Here is a 14,985-nt window from a genome sequence, read left to right as displayed (position 1 = left end):
CAAGCTAGAAAGGCATTAAAAAGCTTCTTGCTGTACTGTGTGCAAGAGTCCAGTCAATAAATTTTCTTCCTAGATCTTCTTCATACAGGCTGTAAGCATGGACGGTTGAGCTTAAAAACACTGTAGTTTCCCGGTGAAAAAGCCGAACCGCTTAGGGAGCGCGACATTTTTCCTTGTCATAGTACGCGTGGGAATGTCTCACGCACGCAGCTAGGATCGAATATCGCCATCGCGATCTCTTCCGCTTCACTCCGCATGCAACTGTTACTTTGCACCAATAAAATCGCCCGACGGCTTCTAGCGTGGCACACACGCTACCCGTACTACCCATACGAATACAGCGTGAGAATAAGGCCTTCTGCACATCAATGTGCTGTCATTATCCGGCGGGCATCCTCTTTTGGCTGGCGAGGAAAAACGGAAGTGTGCAGAGCTCTCCCGTGCATATGCAGTGCGCAGCACGTTTTCCGCACGATAAGAATAATACGGCGTCCCCAGCCATCGGGCAGTGGCGAGGCAACCAAACCATAAACACTTCCTCGATCGGCACATATCGTCGATTAGCAGGCGATCATATATGCTAACGGTGTGGCGCTGGAGCTCGATTCACATTGGGCACCCCGACGGCACCCCGCGCTTCCTTCTAAATAGTCTAGCTTACACTAACGCCAGCTGCACTCAAAGATGGGCTCCTAGGGACAACTGTTTTCGAGCTTCCCCAGACACAGGGGAGGCGCCGCTGGTGTTTGCATTTTGCACAAAGTGACTTTTCTCACGAGCGTCACTTAGGTCGGCTCGGTTTATGCTCCGCGCACTTTTTCTCGTGGACGACCGCCGTGCGGTGAAGGCGCTGGCGCCAGAGTGCACGGGCACGATATAGACAGGAGGAGAGGGCCAGTGGTGCCGATCTTTCTGCCTTTTCTGTTTCGCTCGTAGCACGCTAATCTTGGCGCCCCTTTTCTTGCTGCCCGCGCGTAAGTCCATTCTGTTAGCGCGCCACTTCTATTTATACGCACGCTCGCCAGTATAGCGGACAACGCCCTGCGCGTTACTGAGATGTGTATCGTATTCTTGGCGCAGAAACAAGAAAAGTGAGGAAACACGGAGGCAGTTTACATTGTCGATTGTTTTTTTTTTGTTTTTTTTTTTTTGGTCAATCTCGGAGTAATACATTCCTCTTCAGAGTATGCATTAGTAGGCACAAGAAACGGCTTTGGAAATAGAACCTCTCAGAGCCGCTATTGGGCTTGTGTTTTGATCGCGTTTCTGGGCGTCTCTGTCAATGCGTACAAGGTACTTTTTGCCATGCAACCGTTTTCCCCTGAACTCTTTTGTCAACAGTTTGCCTGCGCAGTTATGAGACATACCACATGCTAATTAACACGTTAACTGAGCGAAATAATTTGTCTTAACTACGGATTTTTTTTTTGAAGTTTTAAAAGTTATCCATGACGCATTTTCTGAAATTCTCGCGCGGTAAGCGTGTCTGTTTTATCACTGTGCTCAGTTGTCTAAATAAGAAACACTTACTGATTAACTAGTTGTCCCAATCTGATGCACTCAGAGGCGAGTAGACGCTTAGACCTATAAAAGCTTGGCTGTCGGCTGGTTTTACAGTACGGGCGCTGGTTTTCGTCCATAACAAATTGTGCCTCCCTCTCTGGACGGACAGACGATAGCAAGGATGTCACACAACGCTCTTCAATGCCTCACTAGTTTTTGTCCGTGCCTGGATGGACTGTCGTCTGTTCTAAGGATTCTGCCAAAATGGTCTGATGACTTACTGACACCCAGAAAATCCTGGAACGCGAGAGAAAAAAAGCGGATTCCATCTTGGTTCACTAAGACAGAGAAAGAAAGAGAGAAACGTATTTAATGAAAGAAAGGCAAAAAGGTCGGCCTGTGATAAACGCCTCTGGCCTGCTACTCCGCGCTGGGGTGGTTCACTAGAGATTTTTAAGCATGGTACGGCTGTACAGAGAGGGTTCTTCTAAAATGAACACAGACAAATGATGATACCGCACATTATTATGCGAAAATTGCCGACTACAAAAGATTTCTCAAGAAATCCGAAGTGCTGTCGCTGGCAGAATACATAACAATGTTGTTTTCTATACTGTTTCCTGTTTGCACCACTTGGTGTTTTTGTAATATTAATTCCTTTCATTCGGCCATCACTGGCGTTCGAACCGTTTTATGCTCAAGAATTTCCATGTAAGCTTCGTATGATCGTAAGAGGGGCAATACTTCAAACGGAATATTTTTGTACAGCCTCACCCCCCCCCCCCCCCCCTTCATGTTTAAGCAAAGACGTGGAAACGTCTTTACGCCTGTCACCTGCCTCTTTGTGCATCTTGTTAACGTGGTTGACAGCATACAACAGGTGTGCAGCGAGGCTAATGTAGTCAATTCCCATAACGACAGACTGCCGCCTAAACCAACTTACGAAAGACAAACTGTTGCCTACTTTTTTGTAGAAGTCTACTGGCTGCCAGTGTTTACCACTGGTTAAGCGCTTGGATGTTGGAACGTATGGGAGAATACCCGTGCCGCAGTGTGCTTTTATCTGAGTAGGTGTTGTACGGAAACGATTCGCTTGAGCCGTAGAGGACGTGTGTGCACATGTGTGCTTGATGCGCATCGCGCATTTATTTATTCTTTAGTGAGGATATATGTTCCACTGGCGAATGAAGACGGCAGTCTTCAACTCGATGAATACATGGCTGACACAACACAAACATATTATTTTTGAGCTGAAGAGTATTCATCAACCCCCCCTCCCCTCCCCTTTCCGATAATAAAGTTCGAGACGATCCAACATTGAACCAGAGTGGCTCAGTGTGCGCCTCACATGGTGCGGCTATCGTTTCGGGCAGCAGAGATGTGTCTTCGTGTAAGTGTTGTTAGCGAGGCGTGCACAATGTCAGCGCTGAACCTCCCAGCGATCCTTTCCTATCCCAGTGATCGTATTCACTGACCAAGCGTTGTATTAACTGGTCTAGTGTTGTGGACATTACTTATGGCTGGCATCATTACTGTACGAGACTTTTGCTTGCCCATTCGCGTCCTACAGAGTTCTCGTTTAACCGAATTCTTTTTTTTCCCAAGCAAAAAATGGTTCACGCTTCCTTCAGAAAACAGTCATGATTTATTCGGTATATACGAAGACCCCGAATCTGTACAGGTGGCGCACAGGGCGCGCAATGTGGGAAGTGGTGATGTGGCTCCTGAGGACTCGTGATGCTTTCTAGGATGGACCTGCATCAAAGGAAAGGCGGCAAAAGAGTTGAGCGAATGCAAGGCCAGAGCTAGCTTTTGGGGCTATACATCGTTAATATTAACACAACACTGTGCATTGCAGGGCTGATATACATATCATAATTCGATGGCTCATTCCTTGTCTGCTATACTTTATAGTTGCAGCGTTTTGACCAATCAGGGACACAATAATGGTATGATTAATTTGAATGCTGAGGATTACTCCCAGGAACGAAATCTCTTTTCTTAGCGGCAGTGTATAACGCGCCTAGCTGGAACAGTATACAAGAAGTCAGCCGTGCGACTTGGTGAAATCAGTAACCTGCTGTATGTAGTAAAGACACTTACTAGTGTGATGTATGAGGATGAGATGAGGGTGCGTCAGTTCACCATCCGTGGCCACCTCCATAGCCTGTTCCGACCCCGACACCAGCCAGTCCTCCTCCGTACCCCGGACTCGGTGCATAACCGCCCTTAAGTCCAACACCAACAGCACCTACACCGTGGTCCCCCTTTACACCGTAACCAGCGAGCCCTAGGCTAGCGCCATAGCCGCCTCCGTAGCCTCCACCGTAGCCACCACCGTAGCCTAGTCCTGTAGCGTAGGTGACGCCTCCTCCGTAGCCGACCCCTCCGCCGTAACCTCCAAGTGCGCCGACGTCAGTGGCAACTACCGTGCCCTTGAGGCCAACTCCGTATCCGCCACCGTAGCCTCCTCCGTACCCTCCTCCGTAGCCGCCTCCGTAGCCGCCTCCGTAGCCGCCTCCGTAGCCGCCTCCGTAGCCTACTCCGTATCCGAGGCCTCCATGTACTCCACCAGCTCCAGTGCCGTAGACCCCAAGACCGTAATTTCCAAGGCCATAGGCGCTCACAACGCTGACACCACCGTCGACAGCTCCGAGGTTTTCTAGACCGCCACCGAGGCCTGCACCGAGAAAGCCGCCTCCGACTCCGGCTCCAAGGCCGCCGAGGTCCCTGACCACGGCGTGGCTAAGCGTGATCACGGGCTGTACCGTATGCGACACAGTGGCCACTGGATGCTTCACGTAGCTAACCACAGGCTTCGTCACGTAGCTGACGCTCACGACGGGCTTCTTAACGTAAGAGACAGTCTTGACGGGAGCTACTTTGACGTGGCCCACGGCGCCGTGGCCACCGTGGCCAGCTAGGGGCACGGTGGCCACATGGGCGGGCACAAGAGTAGCGCCGCCACCGCCGCCACCACCGCCGAGGCCCAAGCCCACGCCACCGCCGCCACCGTGTACGACGCCCGCACCCCCGGCGACCACGGCGCTGCCGGCAGCGCCGCCTCCTCCCACTGGGCCGCCGGCGTAGCCACCCGCTAGCGCCTGAGACATCGTGGCCGCGAGGACGAGTACCTGGGGAGAAGTGCAAAAGGGGTGCTCAGCCACCAAGTAGACGCAAATGATACACAATGAACTGCAGGGCCACAAGTACCCAGAAACTCCTGTGAAGCGCATTTTTTTCCCCATTGAGAACTTCTCTATGAATGCATTCTTTTTCGCATATCGTAAGAAGGCACTGTAACAATCGACATATCCGTACATACTTTCTCTGTATGCCTGTAGTTATTGCTAAATGCTACCAAAAACGCACCCTTTTGGATTTTGCCGTAGCAAACATAAAAATAATGAGGGATACTATAAGGGTATGATGCGATAGTAGCCTGTGGTCTTACACATATGCATATTAAACACGTACTCATTAAAATACAGTTGTAAGATACCACTTTACATGAATGACCATTCGACATACGAGTGCCCGCTTGCTCCCAAGCCGTACAAGCGGTACTTGCGCTGACTAGGCAGCGTGTGTGGTTAGGCAGCGTGTGTGGCACACAACAAAGGAGTGTGATGAGTGGTGGGTTGGAATCAAGCCAGAAACGTAAATTTCAAGGCATATTTCCTGAAGTGAAATAAATTTATTTATGAAGTTAAAGTATTTGACATATGCGGTGATGCTTATTTCGCTTTACGTATAACATGTTCTAATCACTTTCTTCCCACTCATGACGTCGCGTGCCACGTGAACATTTTGGGGTGTTTGACATTTTCTCGTCAAGTCACGTGGTTATGACTTTAGGACCCTATCGACCAATCAAAGCAAGATTTTGCTACTCTTCGAAACTATTAGGATCGATGAGGATAACAGTGTGTTACAATATTTCCCAGTCGCCTGACAATATAGCTATGCCCAAGAAAGCTAGACGGAAACTGTTATGGGCCCTAATCTTAGTACATTTTTGAATGAAGCACGGGTACTATTTACCGCTTTCAGGGTGATTATGAAACAAGACAATGAAACAAGGTCTTCAGGTCTAATTAAAGAGATAAAAAAAAATAGAACTGGTGACAAAACTGATTTTCGTAGCCCTTTTGCGACATAATCGTCCGCTTTGTAAACACGACACCGTTTGCTTTCATGCACGGTGAAGCATTCCCCAATGCCGCTCTGAAATGAGGCCTCGGAGGGCCGTTCGCGAAATTTCACGACTAAGAACTGCTGCGTTGTTTAGCTAAACATAGAGTGATGTCTGATATATTTTGGCAATAACATATTGAGGATGGCTTACAAGTGTAAATTTAGGGTGATTTATTGTGCCTGGGGCGATAGCGTAGTGCAAAGTTTCGGATTAATTTGCACCAGCCGGCTTCCTTCCACATGCGCTGACAACGCACACCATACGGATGGTTTTCTGTATTTCCCCGCCATCGGAATACGGCCGAGCAATTTGTTTTAAGCAACTTGTTAGAAATTGTGTGCTTCAAGGAAAGGCAGTCTTCAGCGCGCTTTACACCACATAATTTGTGATCTTGGGAACCGTATAGCACCCATTGTTATCTTCTAAACTGCCTTTTTGGGAGACGCATTCTTTAGCTACAACCTGAAAATCCTCAGTATCCGACACGGTGGCTCAGTGGCTTGAGAGTTTGGCTGTTCATCCCAAGGCCGCAAGTTCGATCTCGGCCGGCTGCGGTCTTGGGATGAACAGCCAAACTCTGAGGATTTTCAGGTTGCAGCTAAAGAATGCGTTTCCCAACAAGGCAGTTTAGAAGATAACAGTGGGTGCTATACGGTTCCCAAGATCACAAATTATGTGCTGTAAAGCGCGCTGAAGACTGCCTTTCCTTGAAGCACTCAATTTCTAACAAGTTCCTTGAAATTACTTTCAAATTCCTCAACTTGACATTGTAGCTAGACAGAGACGCCGTCCGTCCTCTAAGAAATATGAAATGCGAGGAAAAGTGGTTGCGCTGAGGACAAGAGCTGTGTGGAAACCTGGAAATTTTTACCTTTTGCGTGACTGTTTTGAGTTTTCTCTCATTTCACGAATGCGTAGCATGCTGTATGTAGTGATTTACCTTGTCCGACACCGCTTGCCTTGAGGCTAGAGCAAAAGATGTTGAACAAGGAGCACCGCCAGAGTCACCACCATGCGCTGTTACACTGAAATCACGCGCTTCGATTCCCTGAGGCCACTTCCTTCCCATGAAGGCTCGAGACTCAAGTGTATATTCTTCCACCGTGCTCAAGTAAGAGCTTCTGAGGTTGCGATGTACCTCTTTGTTGCGAAATAACTTAAGTAGCGACTTACAAAGCACACTTGAATCTTTCTACAACTTACGGCCATTGCGAGCTTTATCCAGCCTACAAAGATATGCCTGTTTCCTTCACGTTTAATACACAGTTCTTGCAGTCTTGTCTCTCGCTATATTGAGTTAACTCAGCTGGAAACACCAAGGCCCAGTGTCACAATGGATTAGGGCCGCCAAAGGACTCCGGCTAATAAGGGCTGAATCTGGTACCGCAATGAGGGCTCACGCAGCAAGGACCTGGCCACTCGCCGCAGGTGCCGCAGCCGGGACTCTCGGGTCGACTGCGGCTCCCCGCGAGTAGCAGCGGCGGACGGCACTTACAAGAGCGTTCATCTTGGGTATCCTGGTCAGTGGGAAGAGGCAAATCCAAGTGTGACCACACCTCGGCGCGCGGTGCATTTTTATACGGATCGGCTCTCGATCGAGGATAACGCCGGACGACCCAGTCTTGCCTAGCTCTGTCCTAGCCGGAACCACGCACACAAGCAAGAAAAGAGAGATTAAAGAATGAGCAAGAGGAGGGGCCCAGAGCCGAAGTGCGCGCGGATGTCGGAGAAAGCGAGCACGAAGAGAGAGTCGGCGCGCTTTCGCGTCGAATCGTCAGTCGCAGCAGGGATACTTTTTCTTTCCCGGCTGGACTTTTCTCTCTCGCTTCCCCTGCACACGGAAGTCCGACGGGGAGGAGCGCCGCGTCGCCGCGGCTGCTCGTCGTCCCGGCGATGGTAAAAATACGGCTTATCAGCGCGTTCATTACGCGCACTGCCCACAGCTGTCCGACGCCCTGGTTTCGGGCCGGCCTGCTCGGCGGGCACCTCTTTCCCTTTTTCCCTGAGCGCGGTCGAGGACGAGCAGGACGCACGCCCGGCAGGCGCGCCTAATTAAGACGGGGAAGCGAGGCTATTGTTGCCGCCGCGGTCATCGGTGGATTCCGCAGCGCTTTCCTCTGCGGCGCAGCGTGCACGCCTCGAGCATTACTCTTCCCAAGGCAAGACTTTTGTCTTCGCGATAGCCTTTTGTATACATGCACACGATCGACAGTGGGTACCTGGGGCACTTCTTCGGCACGTGCGCAGACTTGATCATTTTTTTCGTTGAATGAGCGCCGTTCCTCTTTTAGCCAAAGACGGTATGTAAAGCTCTTGCATCAACGTTCACCAGCTGTATTTCGCTTAATTTCTTCCCTCTTCTCGCGACTGCTCGAGTTGAAACACAGGAGATGAAGCGTACTAGATCACAATTATAGGTTACCAGAGGCTACATAATACTAAAATGAGAGAACTGCCTGACAAAATTCGCGTGGATGATCGCAAGCAGCTCGCAAGAAAAACGCAAGAACTTCGAGTGTATCGTTTTGGAGTTGACGGCGAGTTCTGTGCGGCAGCATCGAAGTCGGGAAGAGAAAACGGTTTATTATATAATCACATTCACCATTGCACCAATATAATAAAAAGTAGTAGTCACACAGACAGGTAGGGACTCAGTAATGTTTTTGGTCTGACGAGCGTGTGATAGGTGCGTTTTGTTACCGAAGATTGGATGGCGGTCGACTGTCAAGGCCTAAAGAGGGTGAGGAGTTCAAGTAGGATGAAAAGAAAAGGCGCGTGAACGTTTAAAAGATCCTTATTCTCGCTGGTGCCATTCAGTGCGTTTGAAAAATGGGTGTCGTCGTTTTACTAGGAATCAGCCTCCCCTCGAAAGCGGAGGCGGAATTAAAAATACCTTTACATCTCGCTCCGGTGCACCTCAATCGAAACCGATTGCATGTGGATAAAACGTTAAATTCTAAGTGATAATAACGTACCTTTTTGTTATTGAAAAATGTCCAGGTTGTCCAAGCTAACCTGGGCGCCTCCACTATACAGTGTTCCTCACAGCTTATGCGCAGCTTCTGCACATTAAGCCTCGCATAGTTCCTCGTTTCTGCAATTAATTACTTGACCGCATGATCCTGACCATTTCGTTGTTTTTGTTGTTGTTTTTTTCAATCAACGATAGTCGTTAAAAGCACTTTTGCAAATATTCCTTATCGGCGCTGTGAAGCGTCGTAGAAATCGATCACGAAAGTTGAACATCTTGCGAGAAGGACGTACTATAAGTGAGCCCGGTCTATGTGGGCCTCTGAATCGCCATTCCTTCATAGGGCGGGAGTTGAAAGAGGCGACAGATTTATACTCCGTTTCAGCTAGAGTTCTTGTTTGCGCTGTCCGCATCCGCGATGGATAATAGTGCCTGCTCTTGACGAAAGGAAATAATAGTTGTTTTGTCTGCAAGCTTAACACATCTTACATTTGCCATCAACTCCACAAAAAGCACCTTTTTTAGGGTTAAAAGATCGGATGCGGTGAATTTGTATGTTTTGTTTGTCGTTTTCGGTCGTGTCGCGTTTTCGCTTCCCCGCAACCCTGCCAGCTGGTGCCCTCCGCGCTGCGCAACGCAGCGACCACGACCGCCTCTTCGAAGTTCGGAGCGGATTTTTTCTATAAGATCAGCACTGCGAAGACGTCCAGGCACACGAAGCAAGTTATTGCAGACGTGAATGCTCAGAATAGAGCCAGTTTCCGCTGAAATCACTCAGCCACGAAACGAGCGCTTAAGGCTGGTTCACACTGGCGACTCGCGGAGGTCGCGCGACACGATTCGTCACGGAGGGGGCGATTAGTCACGGAGGGGGCGACCCGAACGAGTCGCCAGCGACCCGTTTGAGGGAGTCGCCATGGAGTCGCTTGCTGACCGATTTCTTGCGATGCGACTTGAAGTCGCAAAGCAACTGAGCCAATGTGCAGCGTTTCTGCCTCCTTCCAAGGCGGGAAAATTCAAGAGTGCATGCGCGCGTGTGCACTACTGCGCCCGCAGTTGTTGGGCGCATATGTTAAGGAGCACTGCGAGAGTGAAGCGTACTAATTCACGTTTGTACTCGTATCCTTGGTCATGTGCTTGACGCTCGGGCATGAGGCGATTTTGTGATCTGCTATTTCGCGAGAACGCTAACAACAGCGCACACACCACCGCTGTTTCCGTCTTCGTCGAACTATAGCGCGTTGGCGGTCGAAACAGTCCCAAACATGGGAATGACCAAAAAATCCGGTTCTTCGCTGATAATTTCACATATTCATAACCGAAATGAGTCCGAATTGATCTACCCCGAGCGCGGTAGCAGAAGCCGTAAAGGCGCGAAAGCCGGGCCTTCGTTCAAATCTCGTTCGGAGAGGGGTTTGTCGTGAAGGGAGTCGCATTCCGATGTGAACACTCCCTGTTGATCGACGATTGTCGCCGGTCTCCCCCTCCGTGACAAATCGAGCCGCGCGACCTCCACAAGTCGCCAGTGTGAACCACTTCCCTTTTTTTTTTTTCTTTCAGACTATTTGCGTAGCTTTCGTTGCGTTGCACCTGATGTATGAAACGGAGTATAGATGCTTGAACATGCTCGACAGCGCAACCAAACCGGCAAAAAGGTCTTTAAGGGTATGACGTGAGAGCGCTAGCGGCTCCAACCTGCGGCTCCCCTGCACGCGTACCCATTAGCACGCAGTCTTAAGAAACCACATTAACATTATATGCTAGAGCACCGAACATATATATAAGCAAGACTTAGATATATGCGTTGCGTACGGTTAGCCTGTATGACTCGGGACTCAATTCCCGTCACCCTCCCATCTCAAAGGAGAAGCCCGGATTGGCAGAGCCTACTAAGTCGGCCTTGTCATGTCGTCTCGTGACGTCACACAATACCACGACGACTAGTCAGTGCACTATGACATCGCCTGCCAACTACCATGCTGCAAAGGCCATCCCTGTGATTTTCCCCTCAATACGTCGACAGCAACAACGCCGACGCCGGGTTTTCTTTAGAATGGGGCCTTTAAAGCTGTCGCATTAGGAGGAATTATTTCAATCGCCTTGCTGCTTCATGCGAATCAGTTGGAACAGGTGCAGTCGCTCGCCTGCTCAAAATATAAAGGAGTATCGGACAAGGACGGAGGCCTATGTAATCAAACCGCGGTTTTAATTCCACTTTCCATTTGTCGAGGTGATTCTGCCAATAGTAGCGGTCCTCGCGCCGACGTATACCTAACGTAAACCGTCATCTCACCCCGATCATGCTTGCAAGTGACAGCTTAGAAAGGAGCGGATTCAAATAATTCTTTAAGTGTTGGGCGAAGGAAATAATTGGGGCCGTATCATCAACTACATCTTTCTGGGCAAGTTTTGAAAATCATCGATTTATTCATCTTAATTCGTCTCGGCTACCACAAGTGGGCTGTCCGCGTTACACATCCGCAATATTATTGGGCACTGTTCCCAATATCCAAAAGGCTCGGTGTCCTTCGTCACGAGCTCGGCTACCCCGCGCAAGATTGCACGCGCGTTAACTTGGTGGAGGCCAATAACAGAACAAGGAGCCCTGTCGACTCAAGTGCACGTTTGAGGGGCATAACTAAAGCTGGTCGTTAGTGGTGGCAGCGTGCGGACCTGTTGTTCCCGCGAACTACCGTGAGAGTTAGCACGCCAACTTCGCCTCGCCTGTCACTGAGCAATACCCGTCCTAGCCACCTAACGTCTATCCAAACTATCCATGCACTCGCCGCCAGCAGTGCGTCCGGAACAGATAGACAGGCCAGGCCGCTCGTTAGTCATATCAGCCTGCAGCACGCTTTTCCATTCTTCTTGTTTTCGCGTGCACTCCCTGCATGAGCCCACTCGCGTCACCCAGAGCCGCGCCTCCTGTTCGCTATTTTGTTTTTGTTTTTGTTTTCTGCCTCCGTTCCGGCGGCGACTGGGCGTCTCGTTTTGGAAACACGCACTGTTTCTGGATGGCGGCGGCGGGCAGTTTATCTCGACTGTGCGTACGGGCGGCCTTCCTCTTGCACCCATTCTGCTTTCCTCCGTGTGTTTGGGCCTCTTGACGCAGCGACAGTCGGGGCAGGGCCGCGCACGCTCCTGCCGATCGGAAAAGCCCGCAGCGGCGCCTGTCTCGGGCGTCCTGCAACGCCGTATAGCGACGCTTATAGACGCGTCTATAAACGTCGCCGTGCGAAAACGCGGATCGGTAGCGAAGCTCCGCAACGAGTTTTAATGGGGCTCCCGAATAAGCTGCTGATTGCAGCTGGTACTATCTGTCTGAAGGGCATAATTTCGGTACATGCGCGGAATGAAAAGTAGAAAGCTCTGGCGGCGTCCAGTTGGTACAAGCGGAGCTGCTGCCCCGGCTCCGCATTGGTTGCGTGCCGGAAGGTTCACTCAGCCAGCATCGTTACGCGATTATCAGCTCGCCTCGGTCACGTTTGATTCCTTGCAAGAGCACGCAGCCGCGGCGGAAATAACATGCTTGTCGCGGAGCCACTGTGCATCGTATACACAAAGTTGGCGCTAGAACTGTTAATTACCAACGACATTAACAACACCGACAGGAACTTGAGCCACTGTTTGCCTTAGAAATTTAGGCAAGTGGGTCAGAGATATAGTTCTGCTCGTACGACTAAAACATTGGTCGTTCATTTGACTTTCTATTTAACATGAGCTTTGTTCAGTTTGGTTGCACAAAGACGCTATGGCGAGCTTTGTTCAGAATGACTCGCAAACTATTTACACTTCAAAATATGGACTGACATCACTCGCATCGCAGCTCGTTCGTATGCGCAAGAGTTTGTTTTCATTAACTGTGTTCGTTCGCTTTAAAAATGTTTTAATGTATGCTAACATGGTACACTTCTGGTTTGCATCTGCGAGAACACATGACATGAAATGTGTTTACCGAAGCTGCTCACTTGGGACGCTTTATCTGGGAGGCTGGGAGAATGAGAAGGCAATAGAACCCTCTGGGACACTTCGATCCTGACATGCTGCCCCATGGCCACGCAGGTACCTTCGGCCCGGCTAGAGCTGGGCTTCATGTCTATGCCAGGTAATATTTCATATAATGTGGCAGCTTATTACTGTATGCTAATGAGTATGTGGGAATAGTTAGTGATTAAGCGAGTTTCAATGTACATATACGCGAACGAGGATCAGCAAGGGGAGTAACAAACGAGAGCTACTAAGGCTGCCGCGCCACACTCTCGAATGAAAAGCTGAAGTGTACCCCTACTTTTTCTTCTTTTTTTTTTTTTTTTTTTTTTTTTTTACATTGTAGCACCTTCGTTTCAGCACGAGCGAAGACGAATAAAACTTTTCTGTTCGTCCTCGCTCGTCTTTCGTACGTGCTTGATCGGTGGAGCTTTAGGAGGCCCGTCTGACGCAGCTTTGGTCGACAGTTCTTACAATTTTGTGCAGCGGATCGCTAAATTACTGCCTGTGGCAGTTCGCAGTTAATTTGCATGCTCATGCAGCCAGCCATACAGGCATCGCCCACTCTGACCGAAGTGCGTGCGACAACCTTCGGGCTTTTGAACCTTTGAACGCGCTGATTGAAACAGTACAGGGATCGTTTCGAAAGGTGGGCGTATCAGTAGCACAGATTGTTTTAAAGGTTGAAGATAGACCAAGGTATGCACATCAACTGCTTGTGGGCATTTTTCTGTTTGAGGTGAAGCCAGGGAGGGTCGTTTCAAAGATATTTGAAACGAGGTGCATTCGGTCTATGGGATTGTTGCACCGATTCGCTGAGCGGCGTTTTGCACGAGATATAGAAGGACGGCGTTTGGTTTTGGGGTTTAACGCCCTAAAGCGACTCAGGCTATGGGAGACGCCGTAGTGGAGGACTCCAGAAATTTCGACCGCCTGGGGTTTTTAACATGCACTGACATCGCACAGCACACGGGCACCTAGCTTTTCTCCTCCGTTGAAAAGCGGCCGCCAGATGCCGGGATTCGATCTCGCGTCCTTCGGCACACTAGTCGAGCACCGTAACCACTGCGCCACCCCGGCGGGCAGAAGGACGAGGGGGACGCACGAGGACTAGGACCTAACAGACGCGGACCGTTCCTTGCTGTCACACAATTCCAACATGCCCTGTAAATAAACCTATCCCCGTAACAATTGACAGTCAAGCAGCAGAAGGCAATACATAGTAAGCGTGCCGGAAGTTCTGGGTGACTCGTAAAAAGCGAAGCTTTTCTTTGATAAGTACCGTTGAGGCGCTCCAGAAAGAGGGCGATGAATGCGGGCGCATTGAAGAAGACATAGCATTTTTTTTTCTTTACAGAACAGCTCTTAGGCGCTTGCTCTTGGCTTGAGCAGTGCGGAGTAACCAATAGGCAGCAGTAGGAATACCCAGGGGGCCACCCTATCACAGCTGGCACTGGCCTGCCCGGGGCGCAAGATTCTGCTCAGCCTGCCGCAACTCGTCACGGTCATACGGAACACGGACGCTACGCGTTGCAGAAACAAACATACACTCGGCAAAATCTAAAAAAAAAAAAAGTAACACGACGTTTCGGGGCCCGTACGGATCCCTTGATCACATAGAGCGTTGTATGGAACGACGGCGGCTTAAATACGGCTAAAATTGCGTAGTGTCCGATTGTAGATCTCTGGAAGATTTCCACGTGTCCTGTTAAGAGCATGTGGCATGTTATAAATATGAAAAGTTTCTAAAAGAAGGCACGATGATAAGTTTTTCTCTGTGGTAATGACTGATGCTTCGTACCAATTGATTGTGTGTCCCATTGATACGCTGTGTTCCACCAAAGCATTAGATGTGGAGCGGCCGTTCGTGACGTCATTCTGATGACCTCTGAGCCTGCGTCTGAAGGTTCGGGTTTCGCCAATGTAGGCAGCGTCACAAATTCCACACGGTATCTTGTACACCACGCGCGAGTATCTTGAGATATCTAGACGGTCTTTTACCCGGACCAGCTGTTGCTTCAACCTGCTGGTCCAGGTAGAACGAGAGGAAGAAGATGGTTTACACAGTATGAATGAGCACTGAACAAGGGTAAAGGTGGTACGCCTCAGTACGCAGGTCGAGCCAACGTTTCGTCAAGCGGACTTGTCTTCGTCTGGGCAAAGACAAATCCGCTTGTCGAAACGTTGGCTCGACCTGCGAACTGAGGCTTATCCCCTTTACCCTTGTTCACTGCTCCTTCATATCAACTTGCTGGTAGGCACGTGAAAAATGTGAACGTCATATCCCTTGAATATGCGTGACAGTGCTTCTCTCATCCCGGCAGCA

At 49.8% G+C, this 14,985-nt stretch overlaps 1 protein-coding gene across 1 annotated transcript; it reads right to left on the bottom strand.

Moving 5' to 3' along the window:
- Nucleotides 1–3,126: 3,126 nt before the first annotated feature.
- On the bottom strand, nucleotides 3,127–4,651 carry LOC146204238 (uncharacterized). The gene is made up of 2 exons (XM_084586327.1): nucleotides 3,607–4,651; nucleotides 3,127–3,258 (listed from the first exon to the last, which is right to left on the bottom strand). The coding sequence occupies exon 1, from the start codon at nucleotides 4,614–4,616 to the stop codon at nucleotides 3,645–3,647; it is 972 nt and encodes a 323-aa protein (XP_084442453.1). The 5' UTR covers nucleotides 4,617–4,651; the 3' UTR covers nucleotides 3,127–3,258; nucleotides 3,607–3,644.
- Between the last annotated feature and the right edge of the window lie 10,334 nt (nucleotides 4,652–14,985).

This window comes from Amblyomma maculatum, chromosome 1, assembly GCF_055883805.1.
Source record: "Amblyomma maculatum isolate TAMU_Amacu chromosome 1, ASM5588380v1, whole genome shotgun sequence".
Taxonomy (NCBI): Eukaryota; Metazoa; Arthropoda; class Arachnida; order Ixodida; family Ixodidae; genus Amblyomma; species Amblyomma maculatum.
Note: the sequence above shows the minus strand (reverse complement) of the source record. Positions and strands in the feature narration are given on the sequence as shown.